General features: G+C 55.8%; 9 protein-coding genes across 9 annotated transcripts; 5 read left to right on the forward strand and 4 right to left on the reverse strand.

Moving 5' to 3' along the window:
- Nucleotides 1–63: 63 nt before the first annotated feature.
- Nucleotides 64–1,617, reverse strand: WHR41_03221 (putative serine/threonine-protein phosphatase C22H10.04). Its single transcript, XM_069371827.1, has 3 exons — nt 1,379–1,617; nt 1,089–1,322; nt 64–984 (listed from the first exon to the last, which is right to left on the reverse strand). Exons 1-3 carry the CDS (start codon nt 1,392–1,394, stop codon nt 272–274), a joined length of 963 nt encoding a protein of 320 aa, XP_069231262.1. The 5' UTR covers nt 1,395–1,617; the 3' UTR covers nt 64–271.
- Nucleotides 1,618–2,491: 874 nt separating this feature from the next.
- Nucleotides 2,492–5,217, forward strand: WHR41_03222 (uncharacterized protein). Its single transcript, XM_069371828.1, has 2 exons — nt 2,492–2,954; nt 3,031–5,217. The coding sequence occupies exons 1-2, from the start codon at nt 2,914–2,916 to the stop codon at nt 4,787–4,789; spliced, it is 1,800 nt and encodes a 599-aa protein (XP_069231155.1). The 5' UTR covers nt 2,492–2,913; the 3' UTR covers nt 4,790–5,217.
- WHR41_03223 (uncharacterized protein) lies at nt 5,213–8,038 on the reverse strand. The gene is made up of 3 exons (XM_069371829.1): nt 7,946–8,038; nt 7,750–7,889; nt 5,213–7,694 (listed from the first exon to the last, which is right to left on the reverse strand). Exons 1-3 carry the CDS (start codon nt 7,983–7,985, stop codon nt 5,442–5,444), a joined length of 2,433 nt encoding a protein of 810 aa, XP_069231154.1. The 5' UTR covers nt 7,986–8,038; the 3' UTR covers nt 5,213–5,441.
- A 259-nt stretch (nt 8,039–8,297) lies between these two features.
- Nucleotides 8,298–9,059, forward strand: WHR41_03224 (uncharacterized protein; the record flags this gene model as incomplete). Its single annotated transcript, XM_069371830.1, has 1 exon — nt 8,298–9,059. The coding sequence occupies one exon, from the start codon at nt 8,298–8,300 to the stop codon at nt 9,057–9,059; it is 762 nt and encodes a 253-aa protein (XP_069231157.1).
- Nucleotides 9,050–10,933, reverse strand: WHR41_03225 (uncharacterized protein). Its single transcript, XM_069371831.1, has 3 exons — nt 10,768–10,933; nt 9,523–10,701; nt 9,050–9,467 (listed from the first exon to the last, which is right to left on the reverse strand). Exons 1-3 carry the CDS (start codon nt 10,876–10,878, stop codon nt 9,354–9,356), a joined length of 1,404 nt encoding a protein of 467 aa, XP_069231156.1. The 5' UTR covers nt 10,879–10,933; the 3' UTR covers nt 9,050–9,353.
- Nucleotides 10,934–11,158: 225 nt separating this feature from the next.
- On the forward strand, nt 11,159–14,485 carry WHR41_03226 (uncharacterized protein). The gene is made up of 3 exons (XM_069371832.1): nt 11,159–11,884; nt 11,949–13,988; nt 14,052–14,485. Exons 1-3 carry the CDS (start codon nt 11,830–11,832, stop codon nt 14,153–14,155), a joined length of 2,199 nt encoding a protein of 732 aa, XP_069231167.1. The 5' UTR covers nt 11,159–11,829; the 3' UTR covers nt 14,156–14,485.
- Nucleotides 14,486–15,176: 691 nt separating this feature from the next.
- On the reverse strand, nt 15,177–16,940 carry WHR41_03227 (uncharacterized protein; the record flags this gene model as incomplete). The annotated part of the gene is made up of 1 exon (XM_069371833.1): nt 15,177–16,940. The coding sequence occupies one exon, from the start codon at nt 16,938–16,940 to the stop codon at nt 15,177–15,179; it is 1,764 nt and encodes a 587-aa protein (XP_069231166.1).
- A 660-nt stretch (nt 16,941–17,600) lies between these two features.
- Nucleotides 17,601–18,989, forward strand: WHR41_03228 (uncharacterized protein; the record flags this gene model as incomplete). Its single annotated transcript, XM_069371834.1, has 1 exon — nt 17,601–18,989. One exon carries the CDS (start codon nt 17,601–17,603, stop codon nt 18,987–18,989), a length of 1,389 nt encoding a protein of 462 aa, XP_069231265.1.
- Nucleotides 18,990–19,781: 792 nt separating this feature from the next.
- cprA (NADPH--cytochrome P450 reductase) lies at nt 19,782–22,778 on the forward strand. The gene is made up of 2 exons (XM_069371835.1): nt 19,782–22,115; nt 22,177–22,778. Exons 1-2 carry the CDS (start codon nt 20,325–20,327, stop codon nt 22,471–22,473), a joined length of 2,088 nt encoding a protein of 695 aa, XP_069231264.1. The 5' UTR covers nt 19,782–20,324; the 3' UTR covers nt 22,474–22,778.
- The last annotated feature ends 1,224 nt before the right edge of the window (nt 22,779–24,002 follow it).

A 24,002-nucleotide genomic window follows, 5' to 3' on the forward strand; every position in this document is an offset into this window, starting at 1 on the left:
CACCACTGCAGGTCTAATAGATTTAGGGGCGCTTGAAGGCTATAAACGCGATCGATATTGGTTGAGGCTGAATCTCAAATCGTGAGAAGGATTATCGCTTTGATGCGTCTGAGCTCTATACGTTCGTAACTACAATCGCGCTGCGTGCCACAGCGGTCAAAAACCAACAATACCTCACACATGCACCATGCGAAGTGGTATCTTGCGCAAATCAAACCAATGCCCTAAAAACGCCGCAAATGCTCCATAGCTTGGTCAAAACAGCATCGCTTCAGAGGAAATAGTCCTTGACCGGGTCATTGCCGGCGTGCTGTTGCTGATTTTGCTGTTCCTGCCGATGCGCATCGTTTTCTGGCGCTGCATCGAACACGTTCCATTTCCTCTCGCCGCCAGGTCCGACCTCCAAGACACTCGCGAGGTTGCCACATCTGTAGCAGTAGTTCGGCGCGCTCCAAACCGTCGATAGTCGGTCGTCAAACATAACCATGTAACCTTCGTTGCAAAGTTGGTGTGCTCGTAAAATGTGATTCATGCTGTTCACTTCCAAAAATTTCTTGACGACTTGTGCGCCAAACGTGTAGCCTGCGCCTCGGGGCGAAAGGCTGAACTCGTCTCTCTCTCCATCCGGATCCGACCACACCAGATCCGCCATAGGGCCTTCGTGGGGAATTTCGCGAAATCGGTCGATGATTTTGATCTGGTCGATCGAGTGGATGCTCGGGCTCAAACCGCCGTGTACGCAGAAGATCTTATCGTCGATGACACAGCTCAGCGAGAGGTAATCGAACATGTCGGTGAAGTAATGCCAGACCGCTGCGTTGCCGTATTTCCTAGAGCATTCGGTGTAGAAGCCGTAGGACTGTGTGACGCCTCTGCTTTCGTGATTGCCGCGAATCAGATGCACCCGTTCAGGATACCGTAGCTTTAAGCAAATGAGGAGACTGATGGTCTCTATACTGAAGAGACCGCGATCCACATAGTCACCTGTTGTCTCGTCAGCTCCAAAAGAAAAAAAGACAACCGAAAATCCACCTCCGACATCTTGCAACAGGCCTGCAACATGACTCTCAACTGCTCGCGTGACCTACCCAAGAAGAGGTAATTTGTGTCCGGACAGTAGCCTCCGATCCTGAATATTTCGATCATGTCGAAGAATTGTCCATGGATATCGCCGACCACCGTAACAGGCGCTTGAATGTGCACCACATTGCTCTCCTTCATAAGCAGCTCTTTTGTCTTAGCGCACACCGCTTCGATAACCGAGTCGGCGAGGAGCTCCTTGCGGTAGAGCCTTTCGATGCATTCGTCCAGATCGACGCTGGCTATGCGACATGGTTAGCTAACAAGTCGCACGGCGGCGACGCGAATATCCGCATACCAGGAAGGCCAGGCATTGCTGGGGTTGGCGACTGGGGAAATGGCTCCCCAGGAGAGTGGCAGCTTTTCCAGACACAGGATGGCGCCTCCGGCACCGCGCAATTTGTTCAACCCGGTCTTATCATTCTCAGAAGTGCAAAGTATCCAGTAGGCGACGCGACAATGATTCCAGGGTTCTTCTCGACCTTCCCGACTTATCGCAGAGTCGGCGACGTTAGATGTGAGTGGCTGACTGTGGCTGTGAAAAGTCGTGAGCGCGTCACGACAAGTGGCAGCCAAGCTGCTCCCGACCCGACCCCTCCTTCGCTCTGGCTGGTGGCTCGGCTGTGGTCGTTCCGTCAATACGCTCACCACATGAGGGGCATCCGCTCAAATGTTCCATTGACAAGGGCAACCGATGCCTCAAACTCACCGTTTGTCTTGCCTTGACGACGCCTGCCATACCGTCCCTTGGAGCTCATGAGCCTAGTGCGGCTCAGTGGTACGGTGGCGCCCACCACGGACAGCGCAACACTGCGCCGGTCTTGTGATCATTACGGTGTTGCGGCATGTTCAGTGCGCGTACATCTTCTCGCAAACGACCATTATATCACTGAGCCAAGATTAGGTATGGCCCCCGCGCTGCATACGAGTGGTAAGGCGGTCAGGTATGTACCTTCGTTTTGGTCCTGTTTCTGCACGACTGCATATCCCAACGCTCTTTTTCTACGTCCTGGCCGGTACACTTGCGGCGATAAGTTGCACGCTGTATCCCGTAACATCTTCCTTCACCGTCTTGCACCCCGCTTGGCCATTGCGAGAGATGGACGGCGCGGTGCGTTGCGTATGAGACATTCATCTCGTCGTCCCGTCGCTAGCAGGCGGCCGTTGAAGCCAGCGGCGGTTTGTCTCACTCCCTCGAAAGCCGAAAGTCCTCCCTATCCCTGCACCTGCCCGCATGCTCCAAGAGGTATTGCAAGGGGCATGTTCTCTGGCTGAGAAAAGGCATCCTGTTTCTTCATTCATCTCAGTCTCACCTTTTCCAACGCGTCGACAACGTCTTCGTGCACTTGTTCTTCCACAACGCTCACCACGACTATTGCCTCGAAGTTGCCTTGGCGTTGGCTCGCGCTCGCGACCGACCGTTTGCTGGCTTCGCAGCTCGAACCTCACTTGAGACCAATTCGCGTCTCCCACAAGTTCTAACGCACGGCGCCTGGACGCTAGCCGGTATTACGCAAACCGTGCTCGTCTCTACTTGACTACCCAGACTGACAACCACCTCGCCTTTGTGGTCGGTGGTCGCTCGCGCGAAAGGCTCGTCACCGTGTCAACAGGCCCCTTTCTGGGGATCTCGAGATTCTTTGACGAGCGATCCTGGGCACATATACAGCACGCGACAACCCACGCACAGCCAAGGAGCTTTTTGTTATACGGTGACGGTTCATCAAGTTCAACTGTCTCCTTGCATTTGCTTTTTCGTTTTCTTTCCTTGCATCTTGAGCGTTGAGCATCGAAGAAAACAAATCAAAACAAACCCGGCGGCCGGCGGCCAATATGCAACCAAGTGAACCGCAAATGCAGCAAGCACACCATGGGTAAGTTGCACTTATGCAGAGAATACTTCTGCGCGTCTGTTTGATGGACGGAACATTTCGGCTAAGAAATCAGCAGAAATCATTCGTCAAAGCCCAATGGCGCCACCACGATCAGAAAAGCAGGCGGCATGGTGGTGACGAAGTATGCCCCTCCGCCGGGCTACAACGCGCAATCCGCACCTCGTCCATCAAGCCAGCAGCAAGGGTGGTCATCCGCGCCTCAGCAGTACGCCCACGGTTACCCACAGCCTTCATATGCCGGTTACCCACCTCAGCCATACGCAGCCGCGGGAGCTGCCTCGAGTCACTATGGTCAGAGTTATCAGCAGCAGGCCTCTCCTCCCATAGGATCTTACACGCCTTCCGTAGACGGTGGCAGCTTTCCAACTCCGACTGGTTCTCACCCGGCGACGTTTGAGTACCTTCAGCAATCGCCACCAACGACTATCGCTGCTGTACATGCACGTCACAGCTCTGTATCTGACATCTACGGATCTAGCAACGCTTCCTACTTCCCTCCAGGAGCGCTTCACTCTAGAACCAAGTCCAGCCAAGGATATGCGCCTAGTATCGCTCGCCACAACTCAGCACCTTCTGTCGCATACGATTATGCTGCTGCTTACGCGCGGCAAGAGGCTGGCGAATACATACCAGGCTACGCAAGCGCTCCGCTGGAGGATATTCTTGAGGTGCTCGAAGCTGAATACGACGAGGAGTGCTACTACTTCAATCATCCAGAGGAAATCGATAAGGATCGCAGCATCGGATGGATCGAATCTCACACCGCGCTTCCCACAAGCCGACCATTGCCTGCGACTTTCAACGAAGCTGAATTGGAGGCTTTGGCTCCACGCCCTCAGAAATCGCCGCTTGAGGATTGCATATCCGAGTATTTCAACACGGACGCGAGAGAGGAGCAACTCAACACTGTTCGGTTGTCACCATCCTGGTCAGACGTTAAGGATGACCTCATCTTCAAGGAGTTTCTGCAAATCGGCTATGAGACTATTCGACGTGACCTGATGGAGCAAAAGTACCGCAATCGGGTTGACGCAAACTGGGACCGTTTCGATTCTGGGTCAATTTCTCATTTCGCGCGAGCAAGCATCGAGACTGTGGGCGCTCAAGACATTGAACAACGGCGCAACTCACGCCCTCACACTCGCAACGCATCTAGATCGGCTCGTCGCGAGAGCGTCGACGCGCCGTATCACCGCGAGCAGTCTTTGGCTGATGGCGGAAGAAGGAACAGCCAAGGCCCGACAAACCGCCCATCGAGCGCAGCTTCCAACCACTCGCGAGCGAGCTCTGTTTGCTCACGTTACTCCACTCAACGTCCGAAGGCTCTGGAACCCATTCGCGATCAGACCCAAGATGACATCCTCGCTAAGCTCGGTGTCACTGGCTCGCCCAGGCTTGTTTATGAGACTCCTGGCCCTGCCTTTGGCCCGCCTGCGTCGGTACACTCCAGTCGTCAGAGCTCAGTCACCAGCGAACACCAGTTCGCCCCGACTTCCCGAGCGCCGTCGGAGCCGCAACAATTCTCGCAGCCGGTGGGCTTCAACGATCCTTGGAGCGGCCATGGAAAGCCTCAGTATCGCCAAGACTCTGGCGCTGGTCGTTATGATCTGACCAGCTCCGAATTCACTATCATGGAGGATCCAGATGCGACGCCTCGCCCCAAGAACAACCGCTCTCACGGTTTGAAGCGTCACCACGACGGAGACCACCACCACAACGACAACAGGGAGAAGCGCGTGCGCGACAACGAAGCGACGCCGAAACAGAACCGCAAGCAGAACCGTCCCGCCGATGGCTCTGTCCGACGCTGGTAGGCGTCTCGACTTCTGTAATTCAGAGACGCAGGCACACATCATTCCCTCTCTTGCTGTCAATCTCGAGGACCACGAGAAACATCACGGCCTATTTCTGTTTCTCACAGTTTCTTTTTCTTTTGCGCTGAAGCCATGTCGAATCCGCTTCTACTGAAAACCGGGTGACAGGAGAGTTTGAAGGGGTAATATTGCTTTCACGAATATTTCGTTTCTTCCTCTTGAGGCGCCTAGCACTGCGTGCGCGGCTGCCGAAAAGAGTTCATATTTCCATCTTAAGGCGCCACCAGCCGATTGGCCTTCACGCCCTAATTGGTATCTTTACTCCTTATCGCGATGCACAGGCTCGCGGAGGATTCCCGTAATTTTCTCTCACCGAGACGAACAAAGCTCTCAACATTTCGTCTTCCTTTTCGTATTCTTCAATTTTCATTTAAGTCTCGGTGCAACAGGCGTATTTCCTTTGAGGGTGTCTAGTGGGACATAACAGCCGGATCCGAAACGGCAGGGAGGTCCACATGCTATCCATGACAGCTTCTGGACGTTCATAGCTCATCATGCTGTATATTGAGACGAACGACACGAATGTCATGACCGCTGTGCATACTAAATGGGTATCTCGCACAGGTCTGCACACCCGCTATCTCCCCAAAGCCTATCTAACCAATCCGGCTTCCTCATCTCCCTCGCTTTCGCTCTCCTGTTCTTCGCTTTCTTCCTCTTCGTCGGTCTCGTACTCCGATTCCTCCTCGTCCTCTTCTTCCTCTTCCTCATCTGTCTCCTCGTCCCCGCTCTCGCTCTCCGTCTCTTCTTCTTCTTCCTCATCGTCCAGCCAATCATCCAGAGTCTTCGCTTTCCTCCCGTTAGACTTATAACCCGGGTCAGCCTCTAGCGCCGCATCGAGCATCTGGCCCGCAGATACAGCTTTCTGCGGCTCGTACGACTCCGTCTTCCCGCTTCCGCCTGCGTCCCGCAGCGCCGCATTTGGTTCCTCGCCCGTAGCGACCCAGTCAGGGAGCGGCTCGTAGCCGCGCAATCCGTTGACACCCGCCGCGCTGCCGATGACCAGGCTGGCACTGCCGAGCGCGTAGCCTTTGTGGCTTTCGCTGGGCGAGGGCGCTTGGGGGACAGGTTTGGGGGCGAGGAGGAGGAGGCTGGCGAGTTCGGTGCTGGAGGGCAGGGCGAGGAGGGCGCGGTAGACGCGCGCGCGGTCGCGCAGGTCGTAGGATGAGGTGTAGCGGGCTAGGAGCATGGTGTGCTGGTAGAGGAGCGCGATTGTGTCTTCTTCTTCCGGAGCCTCTGGGGTTTCCTGTTGGTGTTCTTCTCCGAATCCGCCTTCTTCTGGTGGAGGCGAGAGGACCTGGCTCTCTGGCTGCTTTTCTTGGCTTGGTGAGTTGAGAGCTTCCAGCGCGGTCTTCTTCACGTTCTTCGCGTTTAGGTCGTGTAGGTAGACTTTTGCTGCAAGGAGGACGATCTGCGCTCGCACTTCGTCTGTTTCATCTGCATAACCTCTGACCAAGATCCTCAACACATCGGCTGCGATGTTGTTCTGAGGATCAGCGCCTGAGAATTCTCCCACCAGCCAGATGATACTCGCGCGAGCCATTGGTGAATTCAGCGAGTCAAGGTTCTTTGCGAGCCTGACGACGGTCTTGCGATGCTCGTCTGGCGAACGTTGAATCATGTGTCGCACGACCTCCATAGCTTCGCCAACCAACACAGAGTCAGAGCTATGAATTTGCTTAAGAAGCAGCGACAAGCAGCGGCGCGAGGTCTTTGCGTCGGAAGCCTGCGAACAGCGACCGATTGCGCGCACGCTCTCGCGCACGAGATCCGAGTTGTGACCCCTCGAAAAGTGTTCGAGCTCCGCAAGGATGAGATCCTGCATGCTCTTATCGCAATGAGGGAATAGCAGAGTCAACACCTCAAGTTTCAAGCGCCAGGTCTGCGGTGCCTCAGAGGTCCGGATCAAAAAGTGGCGAATGTATGGCAAGAAGTGCGCTGGCTTGGCCAAGCATACTTGTACGATATTGTATAAGGCGACCTCTTGGATGTCCTTGGGCGAGCGCAGCAGAGCCACTAGAGGGCCAATCGCATGTGGGAGATGTTCCGAGGGCGACAGGTAGAGGTACATCCTGGCAACTGAGACGATTACTGCGGAGTTGCGACTGTGAAGGAGCGGCTGCACTGAATCAAGCAGGAGCTCAAGGTCGGGATCAAGAACCTCCACCTCATCGAAGTCTTCTTCCCGCTCTTCCTTTGGTTCCAGATCTTCGTAGAAGTCTTGCGCCTTTTGTTCCCGAGTCGCGGCCTTCTTCACGCGTTTCTTTCGCATAGGGAAGCATTTCCTGGCGTATGTTGGGAACAGACGCAGTATGGCTAGTTGTCCCCACTCGTCCATATCCACCACCATCTTGCATAGTTTCCGGTATACTGGGTGAATGAGATCGATACGATCCGGACAGATCTCTGCGAACGCCTGAACAGCTGCTCCTGCAACGTAGTACTGCTGATCTTCCAACAGCTTCGCCAGGTATTCCTCGACTTGTGGTCTCGTGTTCGCATCCAACGTCACACATTTTACGCATGCCAGCGCGGCTGCTTTCCTCACAATTGGTGACAGATCGCTCACACCCTTTTTGATCGCCAAGCTCACTAGCTGCGATATCATGGGCACTCGAATGCCGGCCATGGTCTTGAGAGCCATCGCGCGTACTCGAGGATTCGAGTCGGACAGCGACTTTTGTATCGTGTTGATTGAGAGAAGAGTCGTATCGGGGTCGGCTTCGGCATGGTGTAGCAGGTAGTTGTACACTAGTGGTCTTGTTGAAGGGTATGGGTTCGAAAGAGTCTTCAGCACGGCCGGGAAGAAAGTGAGGGTCGGTTGCGGCGGGTTCGCATATTGCATCTGGATGTCCCCTCAGCGAAGCTCTTCCATATACGGCAGACCGCTCGACTCATACGGCTATCACCCTCCTCAATCCGTCTAGCACTTCTCTTTCATTCCGGCTATCCAACAGCTTTTTGATCTGCTGCGTCGGCAAAGGCCGAGTTGGCCTGCGAGGGCCAACATCTTTGGCGGCTTCGAGGGTGAGATCGCGTGCTTGTGGGTGTTAGCAAGAGTTCAGGTCGCATGACAAATGCATGAGGGAATATTACCTGTCTCTAGCAGCCCGCTTATCCGCGAAATTGACTCCATCGGCTGTGACCTGCCGTGAGAGAACTTGTGTCTAACGAATGCGAAGGGTCGGTCATAGAACGCCCGACTTCGACCCAGCGGGGAGTGGAGGTGGTGGGATGATCGCGCGGACGACGTCAAGATGCCTGCCAAGCCGATGCGACTTCACTGTTTCGTTTCTGCAACCCAGCACCAATGGTTTGCAACAACATGCATCTGGTATTACGGTGCTGAAGACAATGGAAGGACTACGGAAACTTCACACTTCGCCCTTCAGGCTTCTCCTGCCGATTGGGTGAACACAACGCGTGATGCGACACACAGTGTGCCACCATGGCGATCAGACCTCAGATTCTCACGGACATCCATTTATCGGACTTCGTGAGCCACTTACTCAAGACCGACACACAGTCGATATTGATCTTCTGTGGGAGTAAAGAGATGTTCCTTGAGCAGCTGTTGACCGTTGGCAACGAAACCACCACCAACGATAGCGACGATCCAACCAGCGATACCGATGAGGCCGCTCTCAGGGCCAACACAGCGCTAAATGAGCTATTGAGACCCCCAACTTTGCATCAGTTGGCCAGTTCGCGTTCGGTCAAGCTGGCCGTCTGCCCAGATGTTGCACACCTTCGGGCGTATCTTGCAATGATAGCCCTGGCGCAAGCAAAGGAGGCAGAGATTGACACGACCAAAGTCCATTGCCAGAATCGAGACTCAATCCTTGCGATACTGAACCCACTTGATCTGCACCGCTCAACTTCTTCCTTTTCCGCACAGGGAATAAATCGCACATTCGCCTCAGCCGTGGAGGCTGCCCACGCCACTGAAAGGAGACTACTCATGGCTGAATGCCCACCAAACACGCCTCGCGAACCGGACCAGCTCGACATGGGATTTGAGGTCGAGCATGAGAACGATGTGCGTCTGCCAGACAACCCTTGGGATCAGGAAGTCTCCATTTTGAACGTCACCACCAAAAGCTTCGGCGCAGGAGGACGCGGCTGGGTCGGACGAACCGTCACAATACGCAGGATAGCCGAACGATGGTTTGAATTCTCGCAATGCCGGCTTCATGACCATTCTGAATGAATAATAGTGTGGATTGTACTTTTGACTCGCTCTCATGCTAGTCTGCAATGTTGGTCATGATCCGGCCGGTGGCTTGATATGGGCCCAGAGAAGTTCATGAATCCCCCAGATGTGCGCGACAAAATGCCCACCGACATCTATGCGTGCGTGAGAACGATGAAAAAGGCATGTGGGAACGATTCAAGCAGAGACCAGCTTTCGCTACAGCTGAAGGAAGTAAACACTCGTGGATATCATTAAAAGCAAACACAGACGCCGGACAGCACCAGCTCCTCAGCCGCGGCTGGAATTCGCTCATATGCTCTGCTCCATCTCTGTGATGTACAGACGAATGTGGCTCTCCATCTTCATGTACTCTTCTCGCGCGCTCTGCACCTCGTGTTCGATTTGCTCCTTCAGATCCACCATCTGGGAAGTATGTTAGCGGGCGTCTGACAACACACCGATATTGCAGTGAACTTACCTTCTTCTCCGTTTGCTCAATGCGCACTCTTCTCTTCTCAACCTCATCGCCTCTGTCCCTCCGTTCCGCCGCAAGCTCTCTGTGAACAGCCCTCAATTCCTCCATCTTTTGCCGCGCGTTCGTAGATTTGCGCTCTGTGTCTGTTCTTAACTTGTCCGTCCTGCCCTGCCATTGTTCCAGCTGTTTCCGAAGCATCTTCTCTTTGCGTTCAACTTCGCGAACACTGTTTGTCTGCTCGGTGAGCGCGTCTCGGTTTTTGCCAGCTTTCTGTCCTTCCTCCTCTTCTTTGTGCAGTTCCGAGGAAAGATCGCTGAGGATACGTGTGAGTGATGTGATGTCGGTTTGTAGGAGCGAAAAGCTGTCACTGCTCGTTTGCAGGGCACGGTTCCTCTTGTCAAGACGGTCTATCTCGACGCGGTCACGGTTGAGATTCCCAGAGAGTTCGCGCAGAGACTGTTCAAGGACAGCGGGAGACTGTTCAGCGTATGGCCGTAGCTTGTTGGCTTCTTGCCGCGTGTTCATGACGGTGGTTGTGCGCTCCTCGAGCACAGACTTCAAGCGCGCCTGCTCGCCTTTGACACGCTCGAGCTTCTCTGTGACACGCTCCTGGCAGGCCTTCAGCTCCAGAAGACGCGTCCGCAACTCTCCAGTGCGCTTCTCTTTCTCTTTCAGCGCGGCCTCCACATTCTTGCGGTTCTGTTGCATTTCCTCCAACTGCTCTTCCTTCTCCTGATTCGTGTGGTAGAGCTGTTCGATGTCGTTCTTTGTGCGCTCGGACGAGTTGTAGTGCTGGTCGATCACGCTGGTTTGTGACTCGCGGAATCGGATGAAGTTGATAATGTAGCTGAATATCTTCACAAGTCGCGGGTACGTTGGACGGTAAAGGTCGGAGAATGTGAAGTCCTTGATACCACATTCGGCCAACAGCCTTCGCAAGGTAATGAAGAAACCCATCAAGTCGCGGGTGTCGGCCGTGAAGATGCGGTCTGCGTCGTCGCCGTAAGCCTCTTCGGCTGCAAATCGCATTGCAGGTGCGACGACCTCGCGGGTCGTGTTTGTGAGTAGCTCCGCAAACCATTCGAAAACTTTCTGAATTTGCTGAGGGTTGGGTTTGCGCAAGTCTTCGACAGAGAAGTTGATACCGATGTCGCTGATGCATCCTGCGATTTCTGGATCTTTCTGATGGATTGTTAGCACTTTGCGATCGAATGCGCGCGCTATACGCGCATTATGATTTGCTCATACCAGTTTCATGAAAGCATCCTCATCATCGTCCTTCTTGTGCCTTTGCTGTTGGCTGGATTGCTGCGAGCTACGCGCCATGCTCATCCTGGGATTGTAGTCCATGCTAGGCATATTCCTTGTTATTTTCGTACCTGGTTAAGTATAATGATGATGTTGCGGCGTCGCGTGAAACCCCTCACTTCGTCGCAAGTACGCGGGACTCCCATGTTTACCTGCCAAGCCTGCTGGCGTCAACAAAGCGGGCAGCCTAGCAACTCAGGCTTCAAGGCCGCGAAGCCGAACTGACCATCGTCCGTATTCTGACTTCATGTCATCTGAATCAGCGTCTTTATCGCACGCCGGCCCAAGATCAGCTTTATCATTTCTCTGAGATCCCATGGTCTCTCAAATAGGCGCACTATTGCCGTGAACGATTGATATCCCCGCTCCGTGAGCCTCTGTGAGGCTCAACAGTCCCCGAGAACGCCATTGTTAACACTTTCGCTCAATCTATCCCGGGTCAAGTATTCGTACCGCACATTGCATTATCTGAAATGCTGCAGCATTTCCTTCGAAGAGATTCTTCTGATTTGGAGGTTGTCCCTATGCGCCGACCAGAGCCAAAAGGCTTCATTGCCAATGCGGTCCCAGAACCCACGCTCCTCGACTTCCAGCCTGAGCAATGCGTGGATTCGTCCAAATACGCGTCAGAAGCAACGAAATGCATTCATAAATGCCGCCTTTTTGGGCTCACTTTGGACCTCGGAGTCTCCACTCCTCGATGTGCGATGTCTTAGTCATATGAGTCTTTTCCAAGCGATTGGTATGCCACAGGCGTTTAGATCCGTCGGTCTGGTAGCTTTATGACCCCTCAGCACACAAAGCTTCAACTCGCGTACAAATCAATATAATGGTACTCAACATTTCCGATGCTTGGTCATGATCGGATTTTGAAGAGCACTATCTCAACGCATGTGATTTCCAGCCATGTAAGTACCCGCGTTATTGCCTCTCTCTTGATCGCTGCTTCCGTTCCAACATCGATCGCTCTCACATTCGTTCTGCTACTTTGAAGTAACTACGATGGCATTTCGCAGCTCCGCCGCGCTTCTGGCGCTTTCTGTTCGTTCGCTCGCTCGTAAGTACATTGACAGTGATAGATTGGCGACATCACGCTCAGCGGCTAATAAGTCTTCACACAGAGACCGGAGGATGGGGTGACGAATACTCCAACCAAACTGCAACGGCTTGCATCACTGGAGATGCGCCTGCTGGTGCAAGCGCGTCCACTGTTACAGCCACTCAAGTCGTTGGCGCTGCTGGAACATCCTACATCAACAGCGCTAGTGAGTGCGACGCGAACACTCTGTTCTCTGGTCCCGGTGCAACCGAGTGGGCCTACCCTGATTCCTCTGCGCCTACGCAGTCTACCAGCATCTCCGATGCTGGCGATATCGAGTACAAGCCATCTCCTGGCAGCACACAGTACTACAAAGTCGTGCTCACCACTTCCTACGCGAATGCGTCTGTCACTCCGACCTCCACCTATTCCGAGCCTTACTGGGCTACTGGCACTGGGTCTAGTGAGGCTACGGCTGATTCTTCAGCTCTTTACGGCAACAGCACTTCAACCACGCGGTACTGGCCGACTGAGCCGACCTCCCTCGGTACTGCTATCTCTACTTATTCCGAGCCCTTCGAGTCTGCGGCTCCGTACGGCAACAGCACATCTCGCACCCCGTATGGTAGTAGCACCAGCTCTGGATCAATCACTCATACTACTGAAGATGTAACACCCAATGTCACTGGCTCGTCGACCTCTGCTTGGGCTCATCAGACATCGGTGACAACGCAGACTGTCACTAGCGTTCAAACTGAGACCTTGACCCTCAAGAATGGCACCACTACTGTCGTGCACACTTCTCTTGTTCCCGTGACCACCACCGTTGACAAGACGGTTGCTTACACCCACAATGTCACCAGCTACGAGACGAAGACTCTTGCCACCATCAAAATCGGCTGGGGTGGCCGCCCGAGGACAATCACTCGGATCACCGAAGTGCCAATTCATCACACCGAAACGGTTTCGCCGCCGGTCTCTTACAGGACCAAGACTATCATCTCATCTGCAGTGGTGACGCTGCCGTGCTCTACCAAGTCTTGCCGCAAGGCTTCCAGCACCTCGTGGTATGTGCAGAACACTACTACCGTTGATGCAATCACCGCTTCTTGCAGCACTATACCTCCAGCGTACGTGACCAAGAGCTACAGTTGGAAGATCACGCTCGTCAAGCCCCACAAGGTCATTACCAGCGAGTCTTGCGATACCTACACCGTCCCGCCTTCCACGACCTGGGTTTACGAGCCGGAGACTTCCTGCCAGAGCAATGCTACCATCACTCCTCAGGTGAACAGCACAAGCTTCCAGACTATGCCGACAATCTCGGCCAGCACCACTTCGCAGCAGCTCACCACTTCCACCATCTACGCTACTTCTGTCGTCACGATCTCCCAGCAGAGCTCGACCAGCCTCAGCACCGCTAGCATCGTGGCCTCTACCATCGTATTCCCCGTAGTCTCTACCCCTGTTGCGCCGGTCACTGCTCCTCAGACTTCCACCGAGGCTTCCATGCCTGTCTCTGCGGCCACCACTCTCGAGACTTCGGCCCCGGCTTCCACGCCTGTCGCGCCTGTCATGCAGCCCAGTTCTGCCGAGTCTATTGCCTCTCAGCTGTCTGTCCCTGGCTCATCTCCCTTTTCGTCTGTGGAGCCAGACACTACTATGACGACCCGCATTGTCACCACGCTGCAGGTGTCTTCTCAGGTCACCATTACTGCCACCCGTCCTGGCGGGGCACCCTTCAATCCTATGTCGCAAGAGCAACCTTCGAACCCTGTGTCTCCGGAGCAGCCTTCGAACCCTGTCTCTCCCGAGCAACCTGCGGTCCCTGTCGCTCCTGAGCAGTCTTCGAGCCTTGCCTCTCCCGAACAGCCTGCAAGCCCGATGTCTCCCGAGCAGCCGTACACCCCTGTCGCTCCCGAGCAACCCTCGAGCCCTGTCGCTCCTGAGCAGCCCTTTAACCCCATCTCCCCTGAGCAGCCCTACAGCCCAGTTTCTCCCGAGCAGCCTGCAGGCCCCGTCTCGCCCGGGCAGACTTCTGCGCCTGTCACCGAGCCCGAGGTCACTCCGGCTGGCCCTTCTGATTCCTACGACACGACCATGCCTACGACCTCTGGATCCAGTAAGTCTACCCTGTCCGTCCATGAATCAATTCAAGGCTGCGTAGCTAACGTCAACGTCACAGCCGAGACCGCTGCTCCGTCACAGGCTGCTGCTGCCGCCCCTACCGTCAACTTTAGCGCTCTGAGCGGTCTGGTGTTTGTCGGAGCTGCCATGGTGGCTCTCTAAATGAGCTCAACTGTTGAACCCTTAGGCTGGTAGATCTATTAGGTCGTCAGGCTATCGAGTGAGATTTGGAGGACAGTCGCTTTACGTTCGCGGCTGTCGCACTCTCAATGAGATCCTGCCACGGATATACATATCGGCCGAGGCAACACTACACATAATTTGGGTTTTGTTTTCGCGCGCCTCCTTTTTGGGTTTCTGCGGTTTTCTTCCAATCGTTCCAATCTTGTTCCCCAGAGAGGAGTCCGGGGTCACCACCACGAACCAAAGCACGTCTTGAAACCTCACTCCATATATAATCACAATTGGACCGCAAAATTTTGAATCATCAAAGTTTCCATTCGCGGCAGTACACTAATTACTACAGAGCGTCTACCGACAAGTGGGCGGAGATAGGCCACCCTGCGGCGCTCAGAGCGCCACAGGTCCCAGCCTATCTCGCAACCCAGGCCTACCAGCAGCGATGAACGCTGCTGGTCCCCGGCCTTGTCTTCGACGTGCGTGATAGAAAAACGAGCCCTGCCGTGCGCGCACTTGTGATTGTCTCGTTGACAACACTGCGCGGTATCAAGAAAGAAAGCAAGAGAAAAAAAAAAGGAGAAGGCCTCCCATTCCTTTCCCGTTCGTGATCCATGCTCAACTTCGTGACTTTCCAGAGAGCAAAAAACGCCAATGCTGTGATGCCGATGCCGTGCGATGCAATGCAAGCCGATGCAATGCCGCGTGTGAAGTACAACAAAAACGCCCGCGCGTGCAGTGCTGCTCTGTGGAGCACTCGGGGTATCTTCTTTCCCATATTCCCAGAAAACCCAACGCCAAAGATCAAAACCCAGTAGAACTCCGATTTGACAAAAACAAGAAATCCGCAGATGCTTTTTCTTCTCCCGTTGTGTCGCTTGCGCGAACCCAAAATCGACCGTGAAACTCCATGCTGTGATTATCGTGAGGCGCTGAGAGCGCGGAATGACAGTGCTGTACGCAGAAATGCTGAATAGTGTTGTGTAGTGTTGCTCGCTTCTCGTGATTAAGAAAATCCATAGTCGGGCTCGAAGCCTCCGTTGATGAGCACGCCGGCCATCATCCTGCGGGCCATCGGCATAGTCTTCGCCGTGACTTCCTTGTAGGGTCTGCCCTTAGCGGCCGCGAGGCCGTTGAAGCAGGCGAAGACGCCGCAGTCGCTCATGTTGTTCTGCATCGAGCTCTTGTTGCGCTTGAGCTCGACCCACTCCTGCGCGTGGTAGTCCTGACCTAGCTCGGCCTTGACGAGCTCGCGCGCGACCTGGAACTGCATCTTGCCGTCGCCGCCCATGGAGTCGAGGTACTCGATGCTGCAGTCGGTGCCGTTGATGATGAGGAGCGTCCAGTGGGAGCCCATGTTGATCGGCAGAAAGAGGCGCTCGCACCTCAGGAGCTTTGAGCCTTCGACGCCATTCCGCTTCATCCAGCGGCTGAGACCCGCGACGCCGTCTTTGCCGGCTTTAGACCACCACCCGGTGTTGAGCGCCGCGCAGTTGGGGACACTGGAGTTGCTCTTGACGTAGCCTGCCATGCGGTTTTTGGCATCCACGATAGCCAGGTACCACGCGTTGACCGCGTCGTCGTCGAGCCAGCTGTCGGTACCGTTGTGCGAGGCGAGGATGCGGTTGAAGCTGACAGCCGTAAGTGGGACGGAACCCACCTGAACGATCTGTTTCCGCTCCCCAGCTCCCTCCAAGCTACTCTGCAGCTTATCGGAAAGGTCTTCGGAGGGTTCAAAGATGAAGCCATGCAGGCGCTCAGCTTCCAGCTCGGCACGAGCTGATTCCTCTGCGGCGCGGATGAGCTTCTGTACTCTCTCGAAGTCAAGGCGCGCTGCTTCTTGCTCAGCATCAATTCGCGCGTCCTCCTCTGCTGCAAGAAGGCGTGCTTCTTCTCTCTCGGCCTCAATTCGCGCTTCCTCCTCTGCTGCGCGAAGGCGTGCTTTTTCTCTCTCGGCCAGGAGACGCGCCGCTTGTTCCGCAGCTGCTTTCTCGACTACGGCCCTCTCTGCGGCCTCTTTCTCGGCTTTCTCTCTCGCGACCTCATCCGCAGCCGCTTTGAGTATCGCCCGCTGTCTGTCACTTTCTGCCCACCTCGCGCGCGCTTTGGCGACGAGTCCATCGACCTGTTCGTCTCGCTCTCGCTCTCCTCTCTGACGGATGGAAGTGAGCCTTCGCTCGGCCCTGGGTATCTCTTTCGGTGGGCGCTGACGCGCACGCTCGAGCTCGGTGGTTTCGAAGTATGCTTTGTAGAAGCGTTCGCGTCGGGAGACTGCTTTCTTGTTGTTTCTGTCGAATGACGAAAGTTGTTGAGGCGCTTTGTTCGCCGCGGTCGGGGTAGTTACGTGCATGTTGCGCGAAGAGTTTTCAGTAGGCTGAGGTGAAGCGCGGAGGATGGGTTGAGGGAAGGTCTGGTAAAGGGGATGTGTGGTTTGTTGGTTGGTTGGAGGAGTGATTTCGACAGCGCGACGCTTTCTTCCGCTGTGATCGGTCGAGATGGCATCAATGTGCGTGGGTTGCACGGCTTCAGGCGCGTGAGGAAAGGTGTTCCTGCAATTGAAAAGGTCGAGAAAGCCGTGGACGACATTGGCGCCGAAGGACCAGATGCCGGTGGTAATTGTGGAAAACATGCCGGGAACGCGTCTCGGGGCCTCGAGATGCGGGACATGCGACCGTTGCAGTTCTTCGAGCTCGGCCGCGCGCTTGAGACCGCGGCGCGCGGTGAGACTGCGAGGAGGTGTGATGATTGTGTAGTTGGTGTCGACCTCCATTATAACATTGTCGCGCGTTGAAAGTTAGTTTGGTCGTCTGATGCAAGGGTTGTGTCGGTGGATGTAGCTCGGCGTCGGCGAAACAGCAACAAGAAAGCGGCGCAACGCCGCGATCAGAGCAACGAGGGCCGATCCGCGTCGAACCCCGCCACTACATTCACCACGGCTGCGGGTTGCTGCGAGACGCGGTGACGTAGGCGCGTTCTGTCTCAAGGGACAACAGCGTATTTAAGGGTAGTTTATAGAAACGTCGTAGCATACTCAGAATCGTTCTATAGGGACACGTGCGACTAATATATCGCTTAGCGGTGCGACAAAGCATGCAAGCAGGAGAGCAGCAGGTCGCAGATCCGTGCGTCCCTAGCGCATTCCGTGCCTGTCACATGGCACAATGAACTCGACAAGCAATCCAAGGCATCCTCCAAATGCGGCTCTCTCAGGTACAAGCCTCTTGTTCGCCGCATTGAGCATCGCACCTCTCTCTCTAACCCCTCGCTCTCTTTGTCTGTCACTGAAGATGTGACATTTGGCCTATGGTCAACGCGCCACGACTTGAAACAACGGACATATAACTGCCCCTGTCGCAACCCTTGCAGCGGCACCGCACGCGCCCACGTGTCGCATCGCAGCGCTACCTGATCGTACGCCGCAATTGCAGCTATGCCGTTCTTCAAGCGCCTCTCAGACTCTTTCTGGTCCTACCTCTCTCCGCGCAAGCCATCCGCGAACGAGCCGGCAACACCACGCACTGCGCCGCCGGTCACGAAGAAGCGCGCGCGCCCTGCTAGCAGTCGCTCGCTCAAGCAGCTCAAGCGTTGGTCCAGAAGCATGAGTCCGAACTCTCGCGTCGACAGTTGGCGGGCTACGGGGTCGCCCAGTCCAGGTGGGAGGAGGCGGGCTAGTATGACGCCGGAGCCGAACAATGGCGACACTGGCAGGCGCAAGATGCGCAAGTTGTACGATGGGAGGGGGCTGAGGGACGTGAGGGACGAAGAGGAGGACGATGAGGAGGACGAGGAGGAAGAGGTGGACGACGACAGTAGCTCAATCGACGACGAGGAAATGAGAGACGACGACGGATTGTCAAGCATGTTATCCCACGTTCGTGTCGAGGGCACGCCTAAGCCAGAGGACTTCCAAATCGAATACGAATCGGAAGTGAATGTAGACAATACCGAAGTCCTTGACGATGGCGACTACCACGCGACGCCGCAACGTCGCAAGATCGTCTCCCTGCCGGAAGAGCAAGAAGCTTTCGGTGTCAGCTCGGATGAACTGCGCGCTGCTGGATGGGACGACGACTACATCACTCTGTTCCAACATATCAAAATGCGCGGCCACGAACCGCTCATGCCTCAGCGCTGGCGCTTTAGCTTGCGCTCCATGCCCATCGCCCTTTTTGCAGATTCGGACGATGCGTTTATCAGCAGCATTCGCAACGACCACTTTCGCGCCGAAAAGGCGCTTGAGAAACTCTTCGAACTCGGCGGACAAGTCAGAGACAGCATCGCGGTTAGATCGCGTCTCGGTCCGGAAGTGCAGGTCCGCCGGAGCGTAGACGCCTACCTCAAATGGGCGACTCTCGACGCAGAACTTGATGACCATTCAGCCATCCCTCTGCTAGCCGTGGAAACCAAACCCGCCGACACGCCTGCCTCGGAATTACACGAGAACATCAACCGTAAGCTCGCGCGCCTCGCAACCCGCTACCGCAATGCCTTCCGCGTCTTGCAGTCGACCGAGACCTCTCCAGCCTCGCGTGCCAGCACTCAGTATTCATATCCGGTGCCAACGCTTTATGGAATCGTCGCCTCGCACGCCTTGATCGCAATCATGGCATACAGGCCCGACGACCCTACTCCAGATGCGAAACCGATCGCGTTCTTCGACATGAACGACTCCAATTACGACGTGTGGAATTCGCTCGCGCTGTCCATCCTCATGTGTCACGTGCGCGATGTGCAGGTCAGGATTGCGGAGGAGACGGGGTTGGGACTAAAGGTTGCGGGCAGGAAGAGCAGAGGAGTCAGTGAGGACCCTGACTTGTGAGAATGGCGTGTACGCATACCGTAGCGCGGGAGCATCGTTTGCGTCTGCTCTTTTTCCTTTGTTGCTTCATCGTTGCTATATACCCCCAGGAGGATTCTGAGACAGCCAGAGATGCTGTTGCTTGATAAGGCTTGAGACATGCATAAGGTACCTTTTTCCAATGAATCATGCGTCAACAATCCAAGAGCCGCCCAAACCCACAGCCAAACGCAAGCATTGATTGCGAGACCAGCGAGCTGACAGGGCTGACTAACAATGCCATCGAGCACGAAGCAAACACAGCGATCTGCATAGCGCAGCGCTCTCAAACGCAATCACATGTGAGGGGCCCTTAGACAGCCAGCTGAGCCTCATAAACTTCGACGAACGTCTGACGCTCGGCGCGCATTCGGAATGTTCACACGGCAAGTCACCAAAAGACCCTGCCTGGACCGAAGTACATCTCGGAGCCGAGCCCTCGCGGATTCGGCAAGTCGGGCGGCTGCGCGGTAGTGGTGGGTGGTTGCGGATGGTGGATGTCATGACTTCGCCTAACACAGCGCCACCTGCATAACTGCCAGGCTCGCGGTGTTCGTTCCGCTATTGTCGTATAGAGTGCCTCGCTCTCGCGCTCACGCCAAACGAGCCGGCTAGTAGAGGCGAGCAGAGTAGACGGAACCGCCGCCGCAGATGTGAGGAACGGGACTCAGCCCTGTCAGCCCGCATCCCGCGGGTGCCCAATCGCTCTTCGGCCTACGAAATGCGGCGGTTGGATGTGGAGTGGGACGATCGTGGCTATTAGAGGCAGCCAGCACGCTGGATGTAAGGTGTCCCAACGTCCTCCGGTGACATTGCATGTGATCAGCCGAATGAAAACTTGTTTCGCCAGTGTTTGCTCCCATCGATCGCCTCCTATCTGCACCGTAAACAGACAGAGCAGCGGAGGTCCGCGCTCGGGCGTTTGCTCAATTCAACGTACGAGCAAAGGAGGGTCTCGGAGATCAAGACAGCCGTGCCGCTCGCCTTTACCGTCTACGCTTGCACTGCTCGCCCCGCCACGGATCGACGAGGGTGCACAACAACTTTCTGGTCCGTCCTGATCGCATACACCCTCGAAACCGCTCGCCGGACACGTGGTCACTTTCACCCAGGACCCGTCGTTCAATACACCTTTACATCTGCTCACGTTAGACGCTGCAGACACTTCGTTTGCGCTGTCTCAGCCACGGCGTGACCTGCAGCCAGGCCCACCATAAGCCGCCGCTTCGGAGACGCCAGATTTCGGCATATATCGCAGTCATAGCCACGCACTCTCGACACGACTCAACGCACCGGCCTTAGAGCCACACAGACACCATGGCGCAACTGGACACTCTGGACATTGTTGTCCTGACCGCCCTGCTCATTGGCACAATCGCCTACTTCACCAAAGGTACCTACTGGGCGGTCCAGAAGGACCCCTACGCATCATCGTTCGCAAATGGCGCCGCAAGCAAGGCCGGCAAGAGCCGCAACATTCTCGAGAAGATGGACGAGACGGGCAAGAACTGCGTGGTCTTCTACGGCTCGCAGACCGGTACCGCGGAGGACTACGCCGCGCGTTTGGCTAAGGAGGGCTCGTCCAGATTCGGACTGAAGACCATGACCGCCGATTTGGAAGACTACGACTACGAGAACCTGGACCAGTTCCCCGAGGATAAGGTTGCCATGTTCGTCATGGCCACGTACGGCGAGGGCGAGCCCACGGACAACGCGGTGGAATTCTACGAGTTCATCAGCAGCGAGGAGGTCTCGTTCAGCGAGAAGGGCGGCGCTGAGGAGAAGGCGCTCGAGAGCCTGCAGTACGTCGCTTTTGGCCTGGGCAACAACACATACGAACACTACAACTCTATGGTCCGCAACCTGGTTAAGTTCCTTGACCGCCTGGGAGCCAAGCGCGTCGGTGAGGCCGGCGAGGGCGACGATGGTGCTGGCACAATGGAGGAGGACTTCCTGGCCTGGAAGGAGCCTATGTGGGCCGCCCTTTCCAGCGCCATGAACTTGGAAGAGCGCGAGGCGGTATACGAGCCCGTTTTCGAGGTCACAGAGAAGCCTGATATGGACGCTGAGGACGACACTGTCTACCTGGGCGAGCCGAACAAGAACCACCTCGAAGGCTCCGCTAAGGGCCCTTTCAACGCGCACAATCCCTACATCGCACCGATCGCTGAGTCGAAGGAACTTTTCAATGACCCCGCCCGTAACTGCCTGCACATGGAATTTGACATCTCTGGCTCTAACCTGTCTTACACCACCGGTGATCACATTGCTATCTGGCCTACGAACGCTGGCAAGGAGGTCGACAGATTCCTCAAGGTTCTTGGTCTTCAGGGTAAGAGGCACTCGGTTATTGCTGTCAAGGGTCTCGATGCTACCGCTAAGGTCCCCTTCCCTTCGCCCACGACATACGATGCTGTTGTCCGCTACCACATGGAAATTTGCGCTCCGCTCTCCCGTCAGTTCGTCGGATCTCTCGCTCAATTCTCTCCCACCGACTCTATCAAGGCTGAGCTCCAGAAGATTGGCGGTGACAAGGACTACTTCCACGACAAGGTTGCCAAGAAGAACTACAACATCGCGCAATTCCTCGAGGCTTACGGCGAGGGCAAGTCCTGGGACAACATTCCTTTCTCCATTTTCATCGAAGGCCTGCACAAGATTCAGCCCCGCTACTACTCCATCTCTTCCTCCTCTCTCGTTCAGCCCAAGAAGATCTCCATCACCGCCGTCGTCGAGTCCGTCGAAGTCCCTGGCGCGCCTCACGTGGTCAAGGGTGTCACGACCAACTACCTCCTCGCTCTGAAGCAGAAGCAGCACGGCGAGCCTCACCCGGATCCTCACGGTCTCGACTACGCCATCACTGGTCCCCGCAACAAGTACGACGGCATCCACGTGCCCGTCCACGTCCGCCACTCCAACTTCAAGCTTCCCTCCGACCCCACAAAGCCCGTCATCATGGTCGGCCCCGGCACCGGTGTCGCGCCGTTCAGAGGCTTCATCCAGGAGCGCGCCCAGATGGCCCGCAACGGCGAGAACGTCGGCAAGACCATCCTGTTCTTCGGCTGCCGGAAGCAAGACGAGGACTTCCTCTACGAGAAAGAGTGGGAGGTACGCTCACAATCCCCTCCTATGCTTCATTCCAAGACACCCACTGACCCAACCCCTCCAGGAATACAAGTCCGCCCTCGGCGACTCACTCGAGGTCGTCACGGCCTTCTCGCGCGCGGGCCCGCAGAAAGTGTACGTGCAGCACCGGCTGCGCGAGCGCGCGGCCGAGGTCAACGCGCTGCTGGAGCAGAAGGCCTACTTCTACGTCTGCGGCGACGCGGCCAACATGGCCCGCGAGGTCAACGAGATCCTCGGCCAGATCATCGCCGAGCACCGCGGCGTCGACCGCAAGAAGGGCGAGGAGGTCGTCAAGAGCATGAGGAGCGCGAACCAGTATCAGGAGGATGTTTGGTCTTGAGGGAGTGGGCTTTTTTCCTTCTTCGACAAAGATGATGAAGTAGGTTTGGTGTTTTTCCGAAAGAGACTATTTTGTGCGGGCGTCGTGGTGGGGTGTGGGATACATCGACGACATTTAGCTTTTGTTCGTTTTCTCTTTTCAATTGTTTTGTTCCCCTTCGCAAGCACCTTGAGGACTTTGAAGACTTTTGTCGGATTTGCCTTGCGAAGACGATGTTTGTTCACGAGCCTTTACGATGTACAGGCGCCCTTCATAGATTGTTCATAAAACGAATTCAAAAAACGAAAAGCTATTTGACAAAGAGACTTCCCAGAAGGCTGACAGGACGCAATTCTGGTCTGTCAAAGACGACTGCCAACTCCAAGGCGGCTTCTCACCTCAGCCCTACAGTTCCGTCTCCTCTCTCCCTCTCCTCATGGTTTCTTCGTCCACTTCTCGCCCAGCCCTCACTCCCCAAAAGCCTTGAACATCGCCCGCACAATCACTCTACAACCAACACCTCCCAAGCCGCCGAGCATGTCCGCTGCGCGTACCGAGCGTTTCACATGCTGCGCCTATCCGCGCGGGTTCCGCCTGTGCTTGGCTCGGCGGGTGCTATCGCTCCTGCCTTCCTGGGTGCTGGGTGCGTTGTGGGAGGGAGCTGAGAGGTTGTTTATTTCACGTGCGTATGGTGGGGTTGGGGCAGGAAGGATGTGGTTTGGATGAGGTTGGGGAGGGGCTGCTATATGCTTTACTCGCTTGCTTTGGATTTATCTTAGTATATGAGGACGGGCATTTTAGCTGAGGCAAGAGGATTCGGGATTCGGGTTGGGAGGCGTTGAACGACGCGAACGGCACGAAGAACACGGCCTCGCACGCGTTTGCCTGGCAACGAACGGGACGCGCCTTGCACGCAATCATTGTTTTCCGCGCCGCGTAGCACACACTCATCAAGCGGCACCGCGGGAGGACGCAGAGACAGGCCCCGCGGTCATGGGACGGAAAGGGTGGGACTCGGCAGCGTATGCGAGGCGCCCGTTTGACTCCCGCGCCCCGAGAACCGGGGACTGCGGGAAGGGTGGGCGATGTTTGCAGCCGTTCGGCGGCGGTGTGTGAGAGACAGAGAGATACAGGTGCTCTGGCGCTGCGAGACATGGGCGGGGGGATGAGGTGGGAGGGTTGTCTCAAGCCTTGTGGCGAAGCTTGTGACGAGGGAGGCACTCGAGAAAACCTCATATCGCCACTTTCGGCACGTTTGGCTGGACGAGAGCTGTCACGATGCCCGTTGCCGGGGTTTTTTTGCTTTTGCCTCAAATGACGCCGGCTGCGGTTGAGGTTGGTGGCTGGACGGGCGGTCGCTTGCAGCGATCTGCACGTCTGTTTTCCAGAAGGCTACGCGGGGCCTGAAAGAGGACCTGACAGGCACCGTCGGTACCACTGCGTTTGGGAGGCATATGCCGGATGATCGCTGCCGGTCGCGCGGTTGCAAGGGAGATGAGGTCGCCGGGGCCTGGCGACAGCGCATCCGTGCAGATTGTTTGGGCTGGGGA

This window comes from Cladosporium halotolerans (genome assembly GCF_011745625.1).
Source record: "Cladosporium halotolerans strain TM138-S3 chromosome Unknown Sca8, whole genome shotgun sequence".
Classification (NCBI taxonomy): domain Eukaryota; kingdom Fungi; phylum Ascomycota; class Dothideomycetes; order Cladosporiales; family Cladosporiaceae; genus Cladosporium; species Cladosporium halotolerans.

Coding starts and splice junctions, on each gene's coding strand:
- WHR41_03222 (XM_069371828.1), top strand. CDS start 2,914: ATGCAACCAAGTGAACCGCAAATGCAGCAAGCACACCATGG. Junction 2,955..3,030: donor ATGCAGCAAGCACACCATGG/GTAAGTTGCACT, acceptor AGAAATCAGCAG/AAATCATTCGTCAAAGCCCA.
- WHR41_03223 (XM_069371829.1), bottom strand. CDS start 7,985: ATGGAGTCAATTTCGCGGATAAGCGGGCTGCTAGAGACAG. Junction 7,890..7,945: donor AAGCGGGCTGCTAGAGACAG/GTAATATTCCCT, acceptor AACACCCACAAG/CACGCGATCTCACCCTCGAA. Junction 7,695..7,749: donor GATTGAGGAGGGTGATAGCC/GTATGAGTCGAG, acceptor GGGGACATCCAG/ATGCAATATGCGAACCCGCC.
- cprA (XM_069371835.1), top strand. CDS start 20,325: ATGGCGCAACTGGACACTCTGGACATTGTTGTCCTGACCGCCCTGCTC. Junction 22,116..22,176: donor TCTACGAGAAAGAGTGGGAG/GTACGCTCACAA, acceptor CAACCCCTCCAG/GAATACAAGTCCGCCCTCGG.
- WHR41_03225 (XM_069371831.1), bottom strand. CDS start 10,878: ATGCCTAGCATGGACTACAATCCCAGGATGAGCATGGCGCGTAGCTCG. Junction 10,702..10,767: donor AGGATGCTTTCATGAAACTG/GTATGAGCAAAT, acceptor ACAATCCATCAG/AAAGATCCAGAAATCGCAGG. Junction 9,468..9,522: donor TTGAGCAAACGGAGAAGAAG/GTAAGTTCACTG, acceptor CATACTTCCCAG/ATGGTGGATCTGAAGGAGCA.
- WHR41_03226 (XM_069371832.1), top strand. CDS start 11,830: ATGGCATTTCGCAGCTCCGCCGCGCTTCTGGCGCTTTCTGTTCGTTCG. Junction 11,885..11,948: donor TTCTGTTCGTTCGCTCGCTC/GTAAGTACATTG, acceptor GTCTTCACACAG/AGACCGGAGGATGGGGTGAC. Junction 13,989..14,051: donor GCCTACGACCTCTGGATCCA/GTAAGTCTACCC, acceptor TCAACGTCACAG/CCGAGACCGCTGCTCCGTCA.
- WHR41_03221 (XM_069371827.1), bottom strand. Junction 985..1,088: donor CACAAATTACCTCTTCTTGG/GTAGGTCACGCG, acceptor ACGAGACAACAG/GTGACTATGTGGATCGCGGT.